Source organism: Ctenopharyngodon idella, chromosome 17 (genome assembly GCF_019924925.1).
Source record: "Ctenopharyngodon idella isolate HZGC_01 chromosome 17, HZGC01, whole genome shotgun sequence".
Lineage (NCBI taxonomy): Eukaryota > Metazoa > Chordata > Actinopteri > Cypriniformes > Xenocyprididae > Ctenopharyngodon > Ctenopharyngodon idella.
In genome coordinates, this window is record NC_067236.1 from 30,977,960 (window position 1) to 30,992,812 (window position 14,853).

General features: G+C 36.1%; 1 protein-coding gene across 1 annotated transcript; it reads left to right on the forward strand.

Moving 5' to 3' along the window:
* Positions 1-58: 58 nt before the first annotated feature.
* On the forward strand, positions 59-13,219 carry qpct (glutaminyl-peptide cyclotransferase). Its single transcript, XM_051868346.1, has 7 exons — positions 59-287; positions 6,750-6,897; positions 6,983-7,264; positions 9,948-10,115; positions 10,630-10,729; positions 11,947-12,063; positions 12,383-13,219. The coding sequence occupies exons 2-7, from the start codon at positions 6,823-6,825 to the stop codon at positions 12,556-12,558; spliced, it is 918 nt and encodes a 305-aa protein (XP_051724306.1). The 5' UTR covers positions 59-287; positions 6,750-6,822; the 3' UTR covers positions 12,559-13,219.
* Positions 13,220-14,853: the final 1,634 nt, after the last annotated feature.

A 14,853-nucleotide genomic window follows, 5' to 3' on the forward strand; every position in this document is an offset into this window, starting at 1 on the left:
TTCATGAGCCAAGCCTTTCAACACGCCAGCAGCTAGCAATGTCTGTCTTTCAGCAAATCAGCTTGTCGAGCGTCACAGAACGTTATTAATATTCACGAGTAAGGCTTTCTCCATAGTAGGATTTGTAAATTGTTTTCTCACATGATTGTCTGGAGTTTGCGGGAGACCGTCGCGCGGACACAACGGAGGAGATGGCCGAACGACGCTGGACCACGAGACTGTTGGCTTTGATTGGCATCCTCGCGACACTGACGAGCTGCGACACTGTTCCGTGGCAGGAGGAGAAGGTATCAGTCTTTACACAACTGACTCTTTATTTTGCATCATTTTAACCATTTATTTTAAGAGAGCGGGTATAGAGAAGATATCTAAACAATGTTGAGTTAGAATTATTTATTTTTCGGGGTCATGAATTTTATAGGCTGTATTCTTTTCATGAAGGGAGGGTGTTTCTGCCTTTAAATGTATTAACATCTCCTTATGGAACGTTTGTCTGTTTTTAATACACACCATAAAGCAGTTTAATGATTTACAGTCTGTTTTATTTATTTATGCATTCATTCATTCATCTATTTGTTGTATGTCTTCTTTTTTAATTTCAAATCTCCAATAGATGTGTGACAGTGATCAGTTAAACTCGCTGAGGAAAGTAAGGTTCATTTGCTTCATGGCTTTACAAGCACATGATCTGGTCACTTGCATCTTTAGACCTCAGTTCATGTTGCTCAGTCTGTCTCTCATTGTCTAGTTGCTATGGGAGCAAGATCCCCGTCATTGATCCACCAGCAGGAGATCTTAATATAGACTTTCAAACTCTTTTGAATTGATTCTCTTTGTTCGGTTCTAAAGATCAGATCAGTATTTTGTGGAAATTTATTATCCATATTTGTATGATGCTACTGTTGCAATAGTATTTTTTCAGCATGTGATCAGATAAGTGAAAATGCCAAGTGTAATATAATCTTTTATAATCTTATTTTCCTCACCTTGACACGTAACTTGTTAAATTTTTTGTCGATCAAATGACTACAATGTATAAACATATCTGATTCACCCAAAAATGAAAATTACCCCATGATTTACTCACCCTCAAGCCATATATGACTATCTTCTTTCAGACGAACACAATCGGAGATATATTTAAAAATATCGTTAGTGCTCCAAGGTTTATAATGGTTGTGAATGAGGTGGGGGGTGCGTTTTGAAGTAAAAAATAATGCATCCATCCGTAAAAAAAAGTAATCCATACGACTCCAGTAGGTTAATAAAGGCCTTCTGAAGTGAAGCAATGCATTTTTGTAAGAAAAATATACATATTTACAACTTTATAAATTCAAATAACTAGCTTCCGGCAGACGACTGTACGCAGAATGCGCAAGTTGATTTGCGCCAAATGAGTTAATCCTCTGACGCGATGTATGACGCAGGATGTAGGGGTATTGTAAGCTTAGACGCCTCTCGCGGTTCAAACAAATTTTAGCTCCTCTTATATCGAAATCTTCCGACATTTCTCTTTAAAAATCATCGTTTTAGACTTATAATCCGTGACCGGTGATTTGTCTTCTATCCTCTGCACCTCCGCGTTCGTCATTACGTTGTGCGTCAGGTCAAAGGATACTCTTCCGCCACAAATCGACTTGCGCATTCTGCATACAGTCATCCGCCGGAAGCTAGTTATTTGAATTTATAAAGTTTTAAATATGGATATTTTTCTTACAAAAACGCATCGCTTTGCTTCAGAAGACCTTTATTAACCCCCTGGAGTCATATAGATTACTTTTTTTTAATGGATGGATGCATTAATTTTGGCTTCAAAACGCATCCCCCCATTCACAACCATTATAAAGCTTGGAGGACTAAGGATATTTTTAAATATATCTCTGATTATGTTCGAATGAAAGAAGATAGTCATATACACCTAGGGTGGCTTGAGGGTGAGTAAATCATGGAAAAAATTGTATTTTTGGGTGAACTATCACTTTAAGTGGCTCAAATAACACATGCAGAATCAATAATCACGGCACAATTGGACTTTGAGACCAAACAAAACCAAATGTATTTGTCATCAGAAGATCAATATCATGTTTAAAGCAGAAGTAGTTTGATTAGGTGTTTCTATCCATCTTAACATTGTTATTCAAGAAAGATCATATAATCAGAAGCCTTTCAGACTCTCTGAAATCCTCTATGAACATTCCTCCAGCTGCGTCGTTTCAGAACCCTTCTGTTGCCATGTATAGTGTAGTTTGAACACGTAATTATCCTCTAGACATATATGCGGTGTATAATTTCTCCTACAAAGAAGACTACATAGTTTGGTTGCAACATTACCATTAAGCTAGAGTATAATCATCATGTTGTTTCTGACTGTAATAGGAGTCACTGAATTAGATTGTATTGTAAGTTGGGTATTTCCTTTTTTCAGCTTTGTATATTGAGTAAGAGTAGACTTTTTAATATATGATTCATTATGAGTCACAGATTCATTCCACTGAAGATGTCCCAGCCACCTTAAAGGGTAGTCAGCCCAAAAATAAAAATAAAAATCTCTCATTATTTACTCACCCTCATGTCATCCCAGATGTATATGACTTTCTTTCTTAGGATGAACACAAATAAAGATTTTTAGAAAAATAATCCATCCAGTCGATATAATGCGAGAGAATGGGTGCCCAAATGTTGTTGCTCCAAAAAAACACATACAGCCATCATGGTGGTAATCCTTATGACCCCAATGGATGAATCTATGACTTCTGAAACAAAACAATAGTTGTATGTATGGAAAATACTAATATTTTAAACACTTCAAACTATAAACCATCACTGTACACATTCACCAGAAGATTGAGTTTATGCATGATGTAAATGTAAGCATGTGAGGACGTCACTAGCTGCGCGAGCTTCAAAATATTATATAAATCTACTTTACTTTTGTTTTTTAAAGACCCCCTGTGGTGAAAATCAAGTTTTTAATGTTGTTTATATGTCTGTGTGGTGTTTTTAATATACTTTAAGACAAACCATGTGCAAATTCATATGTCAACACCATTGCTGAGTATTTTCTGCTTAAAACTGCAGTGATCTAAAGACAGTCTCAAACCCGCGGTTTGAAATCACTGGTGTTTCTGACGTCACAAACTACCTCTTAACCAATCACGTCAACGTGCCGGCGGGCTTTAGCATATCATTAACAGCAAACTAACAGGTTAGTCTCGAGAGAAGCCAGGTTATGCCGGTATATTTTTCTGTTGATATGAAAAACCGTGTAGATTTAGCAATATAAGAGGTGTATGACGTATATTACGATGTTATGATGAACTATATGCCTTTCTCCAATGATGTTCTGAGTTGTTGAAAGTGAAAGTGATTGTTAGAAGGCAGCTGACTCTGAGATGGTGAATGGGAACATGGTCTGTGTAACATTAGCAACACATTATTAGCTATTTGATAACACAGTCAAGCAAAACACTAATCATATTAATTACCGTTATGTGTCCGATGTTATGTGTTATGTTGAAGACACAGCTCCGAAGAGCCATACCATTGTGCAGCGTTTACCTCAGTAAGTTGACCGAGTGGATCTCTGAGCTTGTGCGAGTGAGTGGAGGTGGGGCTAATTAGCATATTCATAGATCCCTGTATACTAAATGAGGCAAGGGTGTAGAGTTACATTCAAGCTATTTTAAGGCATGAAGAATTTTTTTCACATTAAAAACTTTGAAATTTTGGTGATCAAAGGTTTTAAGGAATACAATTATTGACTACAGGGGGACTTAAAGAAAATGAAAAAGAAAATGTTCCATTCATTGTAAATGCCAATTCACACCGCAAAGACAAACGCCAACAAACAAGTTGGCCGGTGGATTTAGAAGTTTATGAAAAATAACTGTCATGTTCACACTGCCCCAACAGACACTAACAGACACTGATTGAACATGTTCAGTTGGGTGAAACCAAACCTTGACCAACAGCAACAGACGCTGACATGCGTAACACACACTGATCCGACAAAACCAAACAGTGCGATATGAATTGGCCTTAAGCCAATGAGATTTTATGGTCTGTTATGCATACATTTAAGAATTAGAATTAGAATGGGTTGAGGTAATCATTTTGGCAGGTGAAGTTACTTGCCAAAATTGGTTTCCCTACTTATTCCACTCTGTCCGTTGTCTTCCATTGTTCAAACAAACTGTACGTATCTTTGCACATTAAACTGGTATAGGAGAAAGTATTACTGCCAGGGCTCTCAATCTGTTAAAATATTTAATGACATGATTTTGTTATAGTTAATGCATTAACACTAAATAAAACTAAATAAATGGTCTTTTGTGGTTTTTAAGTTCATCAATTTGCATGGATAGGATTTATTGTAGCAGAGCTCCTTAATCCTCATGTATTATGTCAAATTACATAAATGTGTTAGTTAGTTAGCTCCGGTCTTTAAATGTGTCAAAATTCTAATTCATTCAGGAATTATACGCTACTGCTGTGCTCAGGGATGCTTTGGAACTATTTTGGCAAAGCAAAAATACATAAAGTAAGTGGCAATAAAAGAAACTACTTTAAGCTCACTAAAATGATATAAAAGCAATATCAGACTCACAACCATGCTGTTGCTCTGAATATCAGCACAACTATGATTACCTGCAGCTGAATCACAGCTGTGCTGATATTCATATACACTGGAGCTACCATGAGTATAATTATTGGTTTTGTCTTGATGACATACCTGAAAGGAAAGCTGACAAATATGTGAGATCCAATTGAGGCATCAATCCAATTACTAATGAATAATTTAGGTGCCTGTAAACGTAGCTAGTGTGATAATGTTTGTTATGTTTTATCAGATCTTTTAAGGCAGAGGATGTTTGCATTAAATGTTATTTACACTAAGTGAAAATTGCAGTATATAGTGTAAATAGTTGTTGGATACAGATACTATTTGCACCACAATGTATTGTAGTACATTATAAAATAGTATGCAATAATAATATATTCAGTATATATGATTATATTTATTGAAATCATAAATGAATGCTGTCTTATTAGGACATTACTTGTCCCTGTCCCTAAAGCCCACCCCTACACCTTTTATTCCCACTATTAAATACCCGATAGGCACTTCATTTTTTTTTTTCAAATATTTTCTTGATTGTTATTCAAAATAAATGCCTCTCCGAGCTGATATGCAATGGGAAAAGGGAGAAGAATGAGTTCAGAAAAAGGCAGATTCAAACTTGAGTCTGTCTCGTCAAAAGCTAATGCCACCCGCCTTACACCATTGATCCTGTTATCAGATGGGTTTATTTTGTAATTCTGTCTCAACCAGACACTCCCTATTTTTCCCTTTATTAGACTGTGCTGTAGAGAGAAGCATGTAAGCGGTAAAAGAGAGGGAAGATTGCCTAGGTACAGATAACCTTGCAGAATACAGTGAATGCACACAAACATACAAACAGTGTTGTAGTCGAGGCCAGCTCATATGAGTCCAAGTCAAGACCGAGACCCAAGGGCATTTTCAGACCTGTAGATCATATGCTTTGTTCTGAAACAGGGACTTAATTTGTTATAATGTTGCATTTCATTCTTGGTTCGGTTTGCTTTCACAAGGCAACATTTCAAAGCGTAGTAAAATGTGTTTATGCAAGTCACATTTGAGTACAACTGTCCTCTTATTGGTCAGTGTTTCCTCTGCGTCATCCATCAGGATGATTGACAAGTTCGCTCCACAAGCTTATTGTGTCTTATTTGTAACTGTCGACACACACGCAAACACTATACAAATGTAGCTGTCATTCCCGTTGTTAAATTATGTACTACATTTGTATTAATACTGCAGCAAATACAAACTTGCTCTCTCTGGATCTCCCAGAGCTGTCTAGGAGGCTAACTGTGTCGAGACCATATATCAATGTTATAATGCAGCAGAGCGGAAATCAAGGCTTCATTAGGAAAGCATTCTTGCACGGAGAAGCACAATTAAACAACATTTTAAGACCAAGAGGCGCTCTTTAATTTTCAACTACTGTAACTAATGTGCTCACTCACAGAATCAGACACTACTGCTTTTTATTTAACACATTTCCCATTATTGCTGTTTATATGTCTATAAATATGTCTTCTCTATGTTTATAAATATATGTCTTCATATTATTGCTGCATTCACACCTGCCCTAAACGAACCACACCAAGGGGGACAATGAACTCTAGTGCAGTTCATCTGAACTAAGTGAATGCAGGTGTGAAAGCCTAAACATAACAAACTAAGCGAGAAAACGCACCAGGTTCTGAAAGAAACGCTCCAAACGAGCCAAGTGCGAGACACATGCTCCAAAGTCCGTGACAATACAGAGACCATGAAAATATGATCTTGGACACGGACCATATTTCAATGACCTTGGTCTTTTCATGGACTGGGGAGCATGTTGACTCAGACTTGTGATTCAAATTCGACCGTCTTCTGGTGCCAGTTGCATAAACACATTCACTCTGTTAAGATTGTCTTAAGAACCAGTCAGCCAAACTATCAGTCTTGCAGTTTGTCCTAACTTGATCTCAACGCTCTTCTAGTCTCAGACTCAAATATATTGATCTCAACCACAACACCGCTCAAAGGTACAAATACACACAGAAACAGTGGATACACACCACAAGCTCAATATGGATGAAGATTAATGAGCAGCATCTGCAAAAATCCACTGTGGAATAAATCAACGAGTAAAATTTTTAATTCCTTTTCTCTTCAGCTAAAACATGAAGCAACCACACTGAAACTCCACTGAACTGAGCCGTGTCATAGCTCATACCGATCTGGACCGAATGTGGAAGAAAGACCTGAAGCCCATGCTTGTTGTGCGGTACCCTGGTTCAACTGGAAGCCAACACGTTCAGCAGGTCAGTGTGTGTGTTTGTGTGTGTGTATGAAAGCTCATGTTTAAATGTGACAGTGTAATCAGTGTCTGAGTTTCTCTCTCTTCAGCATATTAAATCAACCCTCAGCTCGATGAATGCAGGATGGGAAGTGACAGAGGACGCCTTCTATGCTCATACTCCTTACGGCCAACTTCCCTTTACCAACATAATTGCTACTCTCAACCCTGCTGCAAAACGCCAGTTGGTGCTGGCCTGTCACTTTGACTCCAAATACTACCCTCCGCAGTGGGATGGCCGCGAGTTTCTCGGAGCAACGGATTCTGCTGTGCCCTGCTCAATGATTCTGGAACTGGCAAGAGCCCAAGATGACGAACTAAAGACCCTGAAGGTAATGTACACAGAAATTAGGATTGGGCCACCATGGTTGAACAGCTGACTAGTTGATTAGTAAGGTCATCTAATGTATCTATTTGTTTTTGCTTATATTTGTTTTTAGTTTTAATATTTTTCGCAAATGAGCTTTGCTGACAGCAAAAAGCACTGTCACTCTTGTTTTTATAGTAAAATTTTCTTGGAAAAGTTTTATACATCCATCTAGAGGTCTGTGCAGATGGATTTTTCAATCGCGCTCCTGCAAGATTATGTACCGCTTCCGCCAAAAATATGTTAGATTGTTAGAACTTTCACGTTTTGTCCCGTTCCCACCTGCAAAAGCCTGTTGGAAGAGGTCTAAAGCCGTGTTTCCACTGAAATTACCTGGAACAATTTGTCCTAGGAGCTTTTTTCCCCCAGACCTGTTGCTGTCTGCGTTTCCTTCATGGTGTAAAGTACCGTGAAGATTAGGCGGTGACGTAGGACCGTTCGCGACTTTGCAGTTTCCGCTAGATTTCGTCCTCCACGTACAGTTGCAAGAAAAGTATGTGAACCACTTGCAGAATCTGTGAAAATGTTAATAATTTTAACAAAATAAGGGAGATCATACAAAATGCATGTTATTTTTTATTTAGTACTGTCCTGAGTAAGATATTTTACATAAAAGATGTTTACATATAATCCACAAGAAAAAAAAATAGCTGAATTTATTAAAATAACCCCATTCATAAGTATGTGAACCATTGATTCTTAATACTGTGTGTGGTTACCTGGATGATCTACGACTGTTTTTTTGTTGTGTGATGGTTGTTCATGAGTCTCTTGTTTGTCCTGAGCAGTTAAACTGAGCTCTGTTCTTCAGAAAATATCTCCAGGTCCCAAAAATTCTTCAGTTTTCCAGCATTTTTTGCATATTTGAACCCTTTACAGCAGTGATTGTATGATTTTGAGATCCGTCTTTTCACACTGAGGACAACTGAGGGACTCAAATACAACTAATAAAAAGGGTTCAAACATTCACTGATGCTCCAGAAGGAAACACGATGCATTAAGAGTCGGGGGGTGAAAACATTTGGAATTTGAAGATCAAGGTAAATTGTATTTAATTTGTCTTCCGGGAAACATGCAAGGATTTTCTGTTGCTTCCGAAGGGCAGTACTAAATGAAAATAAATGATATTCAAGCGAAATAAGAAAAATTTGGACCTCTTCATCCTGTTCAAAAGTTTTCACCCCCCGACTCTTAATGCATCGTGTTTCCTTCTGGAGCATCAGTGAATGTTTGAACCTTTTTTATTAGTTGTGTTTGAGTCCCTCAGTTGTCCTCAGTGTGAAAAGACGACGGATCTCAAAATCATTCAGTCACTGCTGTAAAGGGTTCAAATATGCAAAAGATGGTGAAAAACTGAAGAATTTTTGGGATCTGGAGATTTTTTCTGAAGAACAGAGCTCAGTTTAACTGCTCAGAACAAACAAGGGACTCATGAACAACCATCACACAACAAAAAAACAGTTGTAGATCATCCAGGTAACCACACACAGTATTAAGAATCAATGGTTCACAAACTTTTGAACTGGGTCATTTTAATAAATACAGCTATTTTTTTGTCTTATGGATTATATGTAAACATCTTTTATGTAAAATTTCTTACTCAGGACTGTACTAAATAAAAAATAACATGCATTTTGTATGATCTCTCTTAGTTTGTTAAAATTATTCACATTTTCTCAGATTCTGCAAGGGGTTCACATACCTTTTCTTGCAACTGTATAAGCTTAATAAAGCCTGAACCTCGTCGTCGGTCCATCTGTCGTATTTTTTAAACTCCATTGTTGATTCGAATATCAAACAACTCTTTCTGCACGCACCGCAGCAGACTTTTAAAAATAGTGGTTGACATAAAATGCTGCATGAACTCAACCAATCAGCATGTTCAGAGCCCAAGTCCCATCCCCGAAAGTTCCTGAACTTTGAAAAAGTACTACCTCATGAGCAGGGACTTTCTGAGGGGGAAATTTTTACCCGGAACTTTATTTAGACCCTGGTTCCTGCGATCAGTTCACTGCAGTTTCTAGCTGAAATGAACACTAAAACAGCAACAAATTACATGGGCAGATTATCGAATAATGAAGACTTATTTTCACGCAGTTCACTGCACAATACTGTGTTATGACCTCAAAACACTTTGACCATAGTGCACGATTTGTAAACTAATACATTGTAATGTTTGCATCACATTAGCAGCTCAATATGTATGCAGTAAATTTGCTACTGTAGCTCACCTGGTGCAACGATTCGGAGCAAAAATGGCATTGTTGCCTCAGCATATGCATTTTTTATTTCACAAATTTGCTTTTAACACTATTGGTTAGGTTTAGGGCAGGGTTTGAGTAGGTGGTACGTTCTTTTTTAAGCACCACTCACCAGACATTTTATTTCCGAACTGCTGCAATTGGGTGTTCTTTGTGGTTGCTTGGATGTGGCAACGTGGTTGCTAAGTTATTTTCAGTGGTTCAGTACAGAACTCTCTTTGTCAGTTCAAAGCTTAGCTTTATTTTGTGCCAAATTATTTAGTTCCATATTCATTTGATTAGAATCATGGGATTAATTATAAATTTACATATTAAATGATATTATTTGTGCTGTATTCTGTAGTGTCACAAGTAGATGGCAGTATGTATTTGTTTTTTTCCTCACAGGACTCTGGGTCAGATCTGTCTCTGCAGTTATTCTTCTTCGATGGAGAGGAGGCTCTTTATCAGTGGACCTCTGAAGACTCTCTGTACGGATCTCGTCATCTAGCCCACAAAATGGCGACAACGGCACATCCACCGGAAGCCACCACCACCAGCCAGCTCGACAGCATTGTACAGTTCTCTCATAAACAATGATTAATACATAAAAATAGTTGACATACAGCCAAACTTACATTCCTCCATGGATTACAAAATGAGATATTTTGAAATTTAGCCTGTCCAAATACAAAAAGTACCATTAAAGTGGTCCATATGACTTGTGTGCTATGCTATAAGATTTCTTAAACTTTGTATGAGGAACAGACCAATATTCAAGTTGTTATTCACTGATAATTTGTGCATTCATACCTCCTCATGAGATTTTAAGACTGTGGCAGAGAGGAAAAAATTCACAACTTAAGTTTCTGTGGGCTCCTTATACACAGCTATCATACTGCTGTGCTATCGGCAGATATACATTTAGATGGCACATGTACACCATTCACCATCACAACAGAATTTGACTAAGTCCTGAATTACGTATATGTAAATGGACAATCATATTGTGAATGTACGGCTAAAAAATATGAATGCAAGCAAACAACAAAACTGTTTAAAGTCCTTCCTTCATTCAATTTCTCCCCAGGATCTGTTTGTTCTACTGGACTTGATTGGAGGTCCTAATCCTCGCTTTGGTAATCAGTTCTCTAGTACGACCCGATGGCTTTCCAGACTACAAAATATTGGTTAGTAATTGTTCTGCTCTGTTTTCTTGTGTCGCATGTTTTCGCTTTCTTTTCCTCTGAGACATTTAGTTAGGTTTGGTTATGGATGACAATAAGTCTAAACAAATGTCTATAAGAAAATAATTGATGCAAATACTTGAATGGTTCAATTCAAATGTTCATCATATATGTGAGTCAGTGAATCATTCACTCAGTCAATTCACTCACTGATTCGTTTAGAAACTAAACACTGCTGCCGTTGGTTGCTTTTGTGCAGTTGATTTTCGTTTGCCTTCATTCAGAGCTTTTTTCATTAGCAGACCCTTGTGAAAAAAGTACGCTTTTGCATACTTTTAAAAAGACTTATTATGGAAAAATATACTTTCAAAGGATATACTTATGTGGAACTGAACTTAATGTTTTCCGACATGTAATTTGCAATTTAATGAAAATGTATTTTTGTATAGTATTGTTTAAATTTAGATTAAATGCAGTTTTTTGACCCACCTAAATGGGGCTTATTATGTGTAGTTTCATAATGACTTTTATTGTTTTAGTTGAAGGGTACTGGAGGGTACATTTATGCTAACTAAAATCTTCTATGTCATTTTTATTGAAATTTGCATTTAAATATATTTATAATTACACATTTGTAATGATGAAGTTGCAGTTTAGTACATTTAAAATATATTAACTTTAAAAATTATATTTAATAATGCATTACAGTTAAAATTATAACACATCAAAAATAAGTGTACATCTTTGAAGCACAATTAAACATAATGATTTAAAATATACTGTATGGTAAAACTTTTAATTTGCACTTAAGTGGCTTTTTATTCCAGTAATATTTTACAGTACAGTTTCTTTTAAATATATACTTTAAAGTACACTACAAGTGCACATTCAATACAATGAAGCACACTTCTTTCTCACAAGGTGAACAAAAATATACTGTAACTGGTAATATTCTATCTAAAATCTAAGATACTCAGAATTAATTTGCCTTATAAGGATTGATCTCTGTAACTCCTCTCTCATATTCTGTTGTTTACTGAGAGCTGGTGCTTTTGCATCTACACCACTAGGTGTCAGTATAATCAAAGACAGCTGCCATATTAACAAGCACAACATAAACAAATACACTACCATATGCACCTTTAACCTTTATAAAATAATGAATGAAATATTCCAACTGAACTGATATTGACAGGAAAACTCTCTTTTCTGTTGTCTAGAGCGTCGGCTGCATGCGCTTGGTCACCTACAGAATCACCCTAATGAGGTTCAGTACTTCTGGCCTGGCCTGCATGTGGGTCTAATTCTGGATGACCACATACCATTTCTCAATCAAGGTAAAAGACTTATGAGATTAATATGAATGTTCATATAAAAAAGCATTTACAGTAAGCCATATCAACATATTTTGTTGATCCTGGAACAACATTTCTGTCTGAAAATTGAGTCCTAACCCTATCCACACCCATAACTTATCCCTAAAATCAGAGAAAAATGATAATAACACTGATGTTGAAGCACCTAACCCTGGTTGTAACCCTAAACCTCACATAAACTGTAAACCTGACCCTCAAATCTGATTGGTTGAGTGGAATGTTGATCCAGGAACATGTTGTATTTGGAGAAAGCACGTTCACCATTTCTCTGCCCTCGCAGGGGTCCGGATTCTTCATCTCATTTCGACTCCTTTCCCTTCGGTGTGGCACACTTTTGATGACAACGAGGATAACCTGGATCGTACCTCCATCGGCAATCTCAACAAGATCCTGCAGGTCTTTGTTCTTGAGTACCTCAACAAGAAAATTCAGAGCCCTGTCGCTGAAAGCTCCTAATATTCCCAAACTTGACCATCAGACCCCTGTGACATTTCTCATACTGACAAGCATTCCAATTTAGCCAGTTTCACCAATTCCAGGTTGTTTTTTGACACAATTTTTGTCACACAATCAGTATGTTCTTCTGTTCTTCTTTAACCAGATGCACATTACTGCAACTGGGGCTGTATTTGTCTTTGGACTGCTGAAATTCAGAAGACATTTAAGTGATTCAGGATCTGATTCGGTATGCAGGGTTCACTGTGTGTCAGCAACAGTGTTTGTTTTTTTGTCCCCTGTTCATGCCCCTGTCCCCGTGCAACAGAAAACCAGGACATGACGGCAAAACGAAATACAAATAATATGATGGTACTCAATATATCTTATTTTTGCTGGTTATATACATAAATAATAGAATTTATAGTAGCCTTATACTGTGTAGCCTTTTTGACTTTAAATGTAAATGTTTTATGAATCATCAAACGTGTAAAGAATCACAGTGTTTCATGATGCCTGTGTGATTCTGCGAGCTGCTGCTATTGTCATGTGTTTCAGGTGTCAATGTGTTCCTCACTGTCTGGTGAGGTCTGAAATGTTACTTTAAACATATATCCATTTTAAATAGCTGATTATAATGCAAAACAGCTAATAAACAGTTTACAAAGCAATGGTAAAACCATTCTTGCCTTCTGAGTGTTCATTCATAGCTTTAGTTTCATTATGGATTAGTTGAGGATTTGGGCAAATTCATGCATTTATGTAAATATTAAAGCCTTCATAGAGAAAAAAGTTAGTCTCAAAAAAAAATTTGAATTTAGGTGAAACCCCTTAACTGTCACCCCTATTTTTGAATAGATATGAAAATGCACTATACAAACTTGTAATTCAAGAATGCTTTGGAGTACAGACCTAAGTTAGGTCTGAAGTGAAAGCACTTGAAAATATTAAAGTATGAAAAAGTTATGGAAGTTTAAATTTACTGTACATCAAATGTACTGTACTAAACATTTTTTATTTTTTATATAAAAAGTATATTTTATCAAATATATTTTACTCTAAAATTGCTATCAAATGAAAGCCGTATATCTATCCAAGTTGTGTTCCAAATTTGAAGTTGATATCACAAAAACTGAAGTAACTATGAAATTGTGTTTAGGCGCTATACCAAAAATAGCCACCGGGTGTCATGACATTCTATTGATTTTTTTTTTTTTTTTTTTTTTTTGTGCATTCTCCTGTTGCAAACTTATATATTTATGTCCAAATATCACTTCTATCACAAAATAGACACCAAATATGGAACCATGAGACTCAGACCTTTCCGACGATATGTTTTGTCAAAATTAGAAAAGGTTTTGACTATAAAGTAGCTAAAATAAATATTGTAATATAAAACCTGACCCAACCCACTAGGGGAGGAGCTCGCTAAAGAAATTAAAGTACCATGGTAAGGCAACATTGAATTTCAAACCGGATTTCACAGGCTGAATCTTGAGTTCGTAAGCTCTCAAATGATACCTAACTTATGATGATTACTAAAATATGTGAAATGAAAAAAGGCAATAAATAAAAAGAGCAAGGGGTTAAATGCCATTAATTCCTAAAGCTGTTATTGATTACTTTAAATATTTGGATTAGATATTTTTCTTAATTTGTACATTTTATTAATACGCTGAAATGAAATAAAATATAAATATTATACAGAAAATTTTGAACTAAACAAAATTAGAAATGCTGCCTTGGCAACTTGAAATAAGTTTAATTTGAAGCACTAAAATTGCTAACTATAAATAAATAAAACAATAATAATAATAATAATAATAATAATAATAAATATGACAAACACATAAAATGACTAAAAATTAAATATGATGTATATAAACTGAATATATATATATATATATATATATATATATATATATATATAAAAGCTAATTCAAAATATTAATAAACTCTATAATAGTATATAACTAATGCTAAATAACACTGATCTGGAGCATACAAATAAAATGTAGAGTATATGCTGTTTGAAGAATCAAGTTGATTTATGTTCACTTTCAGTTCTCATCTGTTTTTAGGGCAGGACTGATTGTAATTATTTTGAATGTTTTAGTATGTATGGTTCATTTAGAAGGAAGCGTGAGTCTGAAAACGTCTATAGGCAGGAAGCTCTTAATGTCTATGTTTGTCTATAAACTGTAGCATAGACTGGTTTCATCCGCACTGGAACAGGGTGTTCCCAGCATAAGAACTTACAGACCACATGATCATGATGCTGCCATGAATTCCAGTGTCAAAAGTCCCCTGATTTAT

Bases quoted from the DNA above. Each gene is read 5' to 3' on its own strand.
- qpct (XM_051868346.1), top strand. From the start codon at position 6,823: ATGTGGAAGAAAGACCTGAAGCCCATGCTTGTTGTGCGGTACCCTGGT. The intron at 10,116-10,629 runs GTACAGTTCTCT...ATTTCTCCCCAG, and splicing joins CCAGCCAGCTCGACAGCATT to GATCTGTTTGTTCTACTGGA. The intron at 12,064-12,382 runs GTAAAAGACTTA...CTGCCCTCGCAG, and splicing joins CATACCATTTCTCAATCAAG to GGGTCCGGATTCTTCATCTC.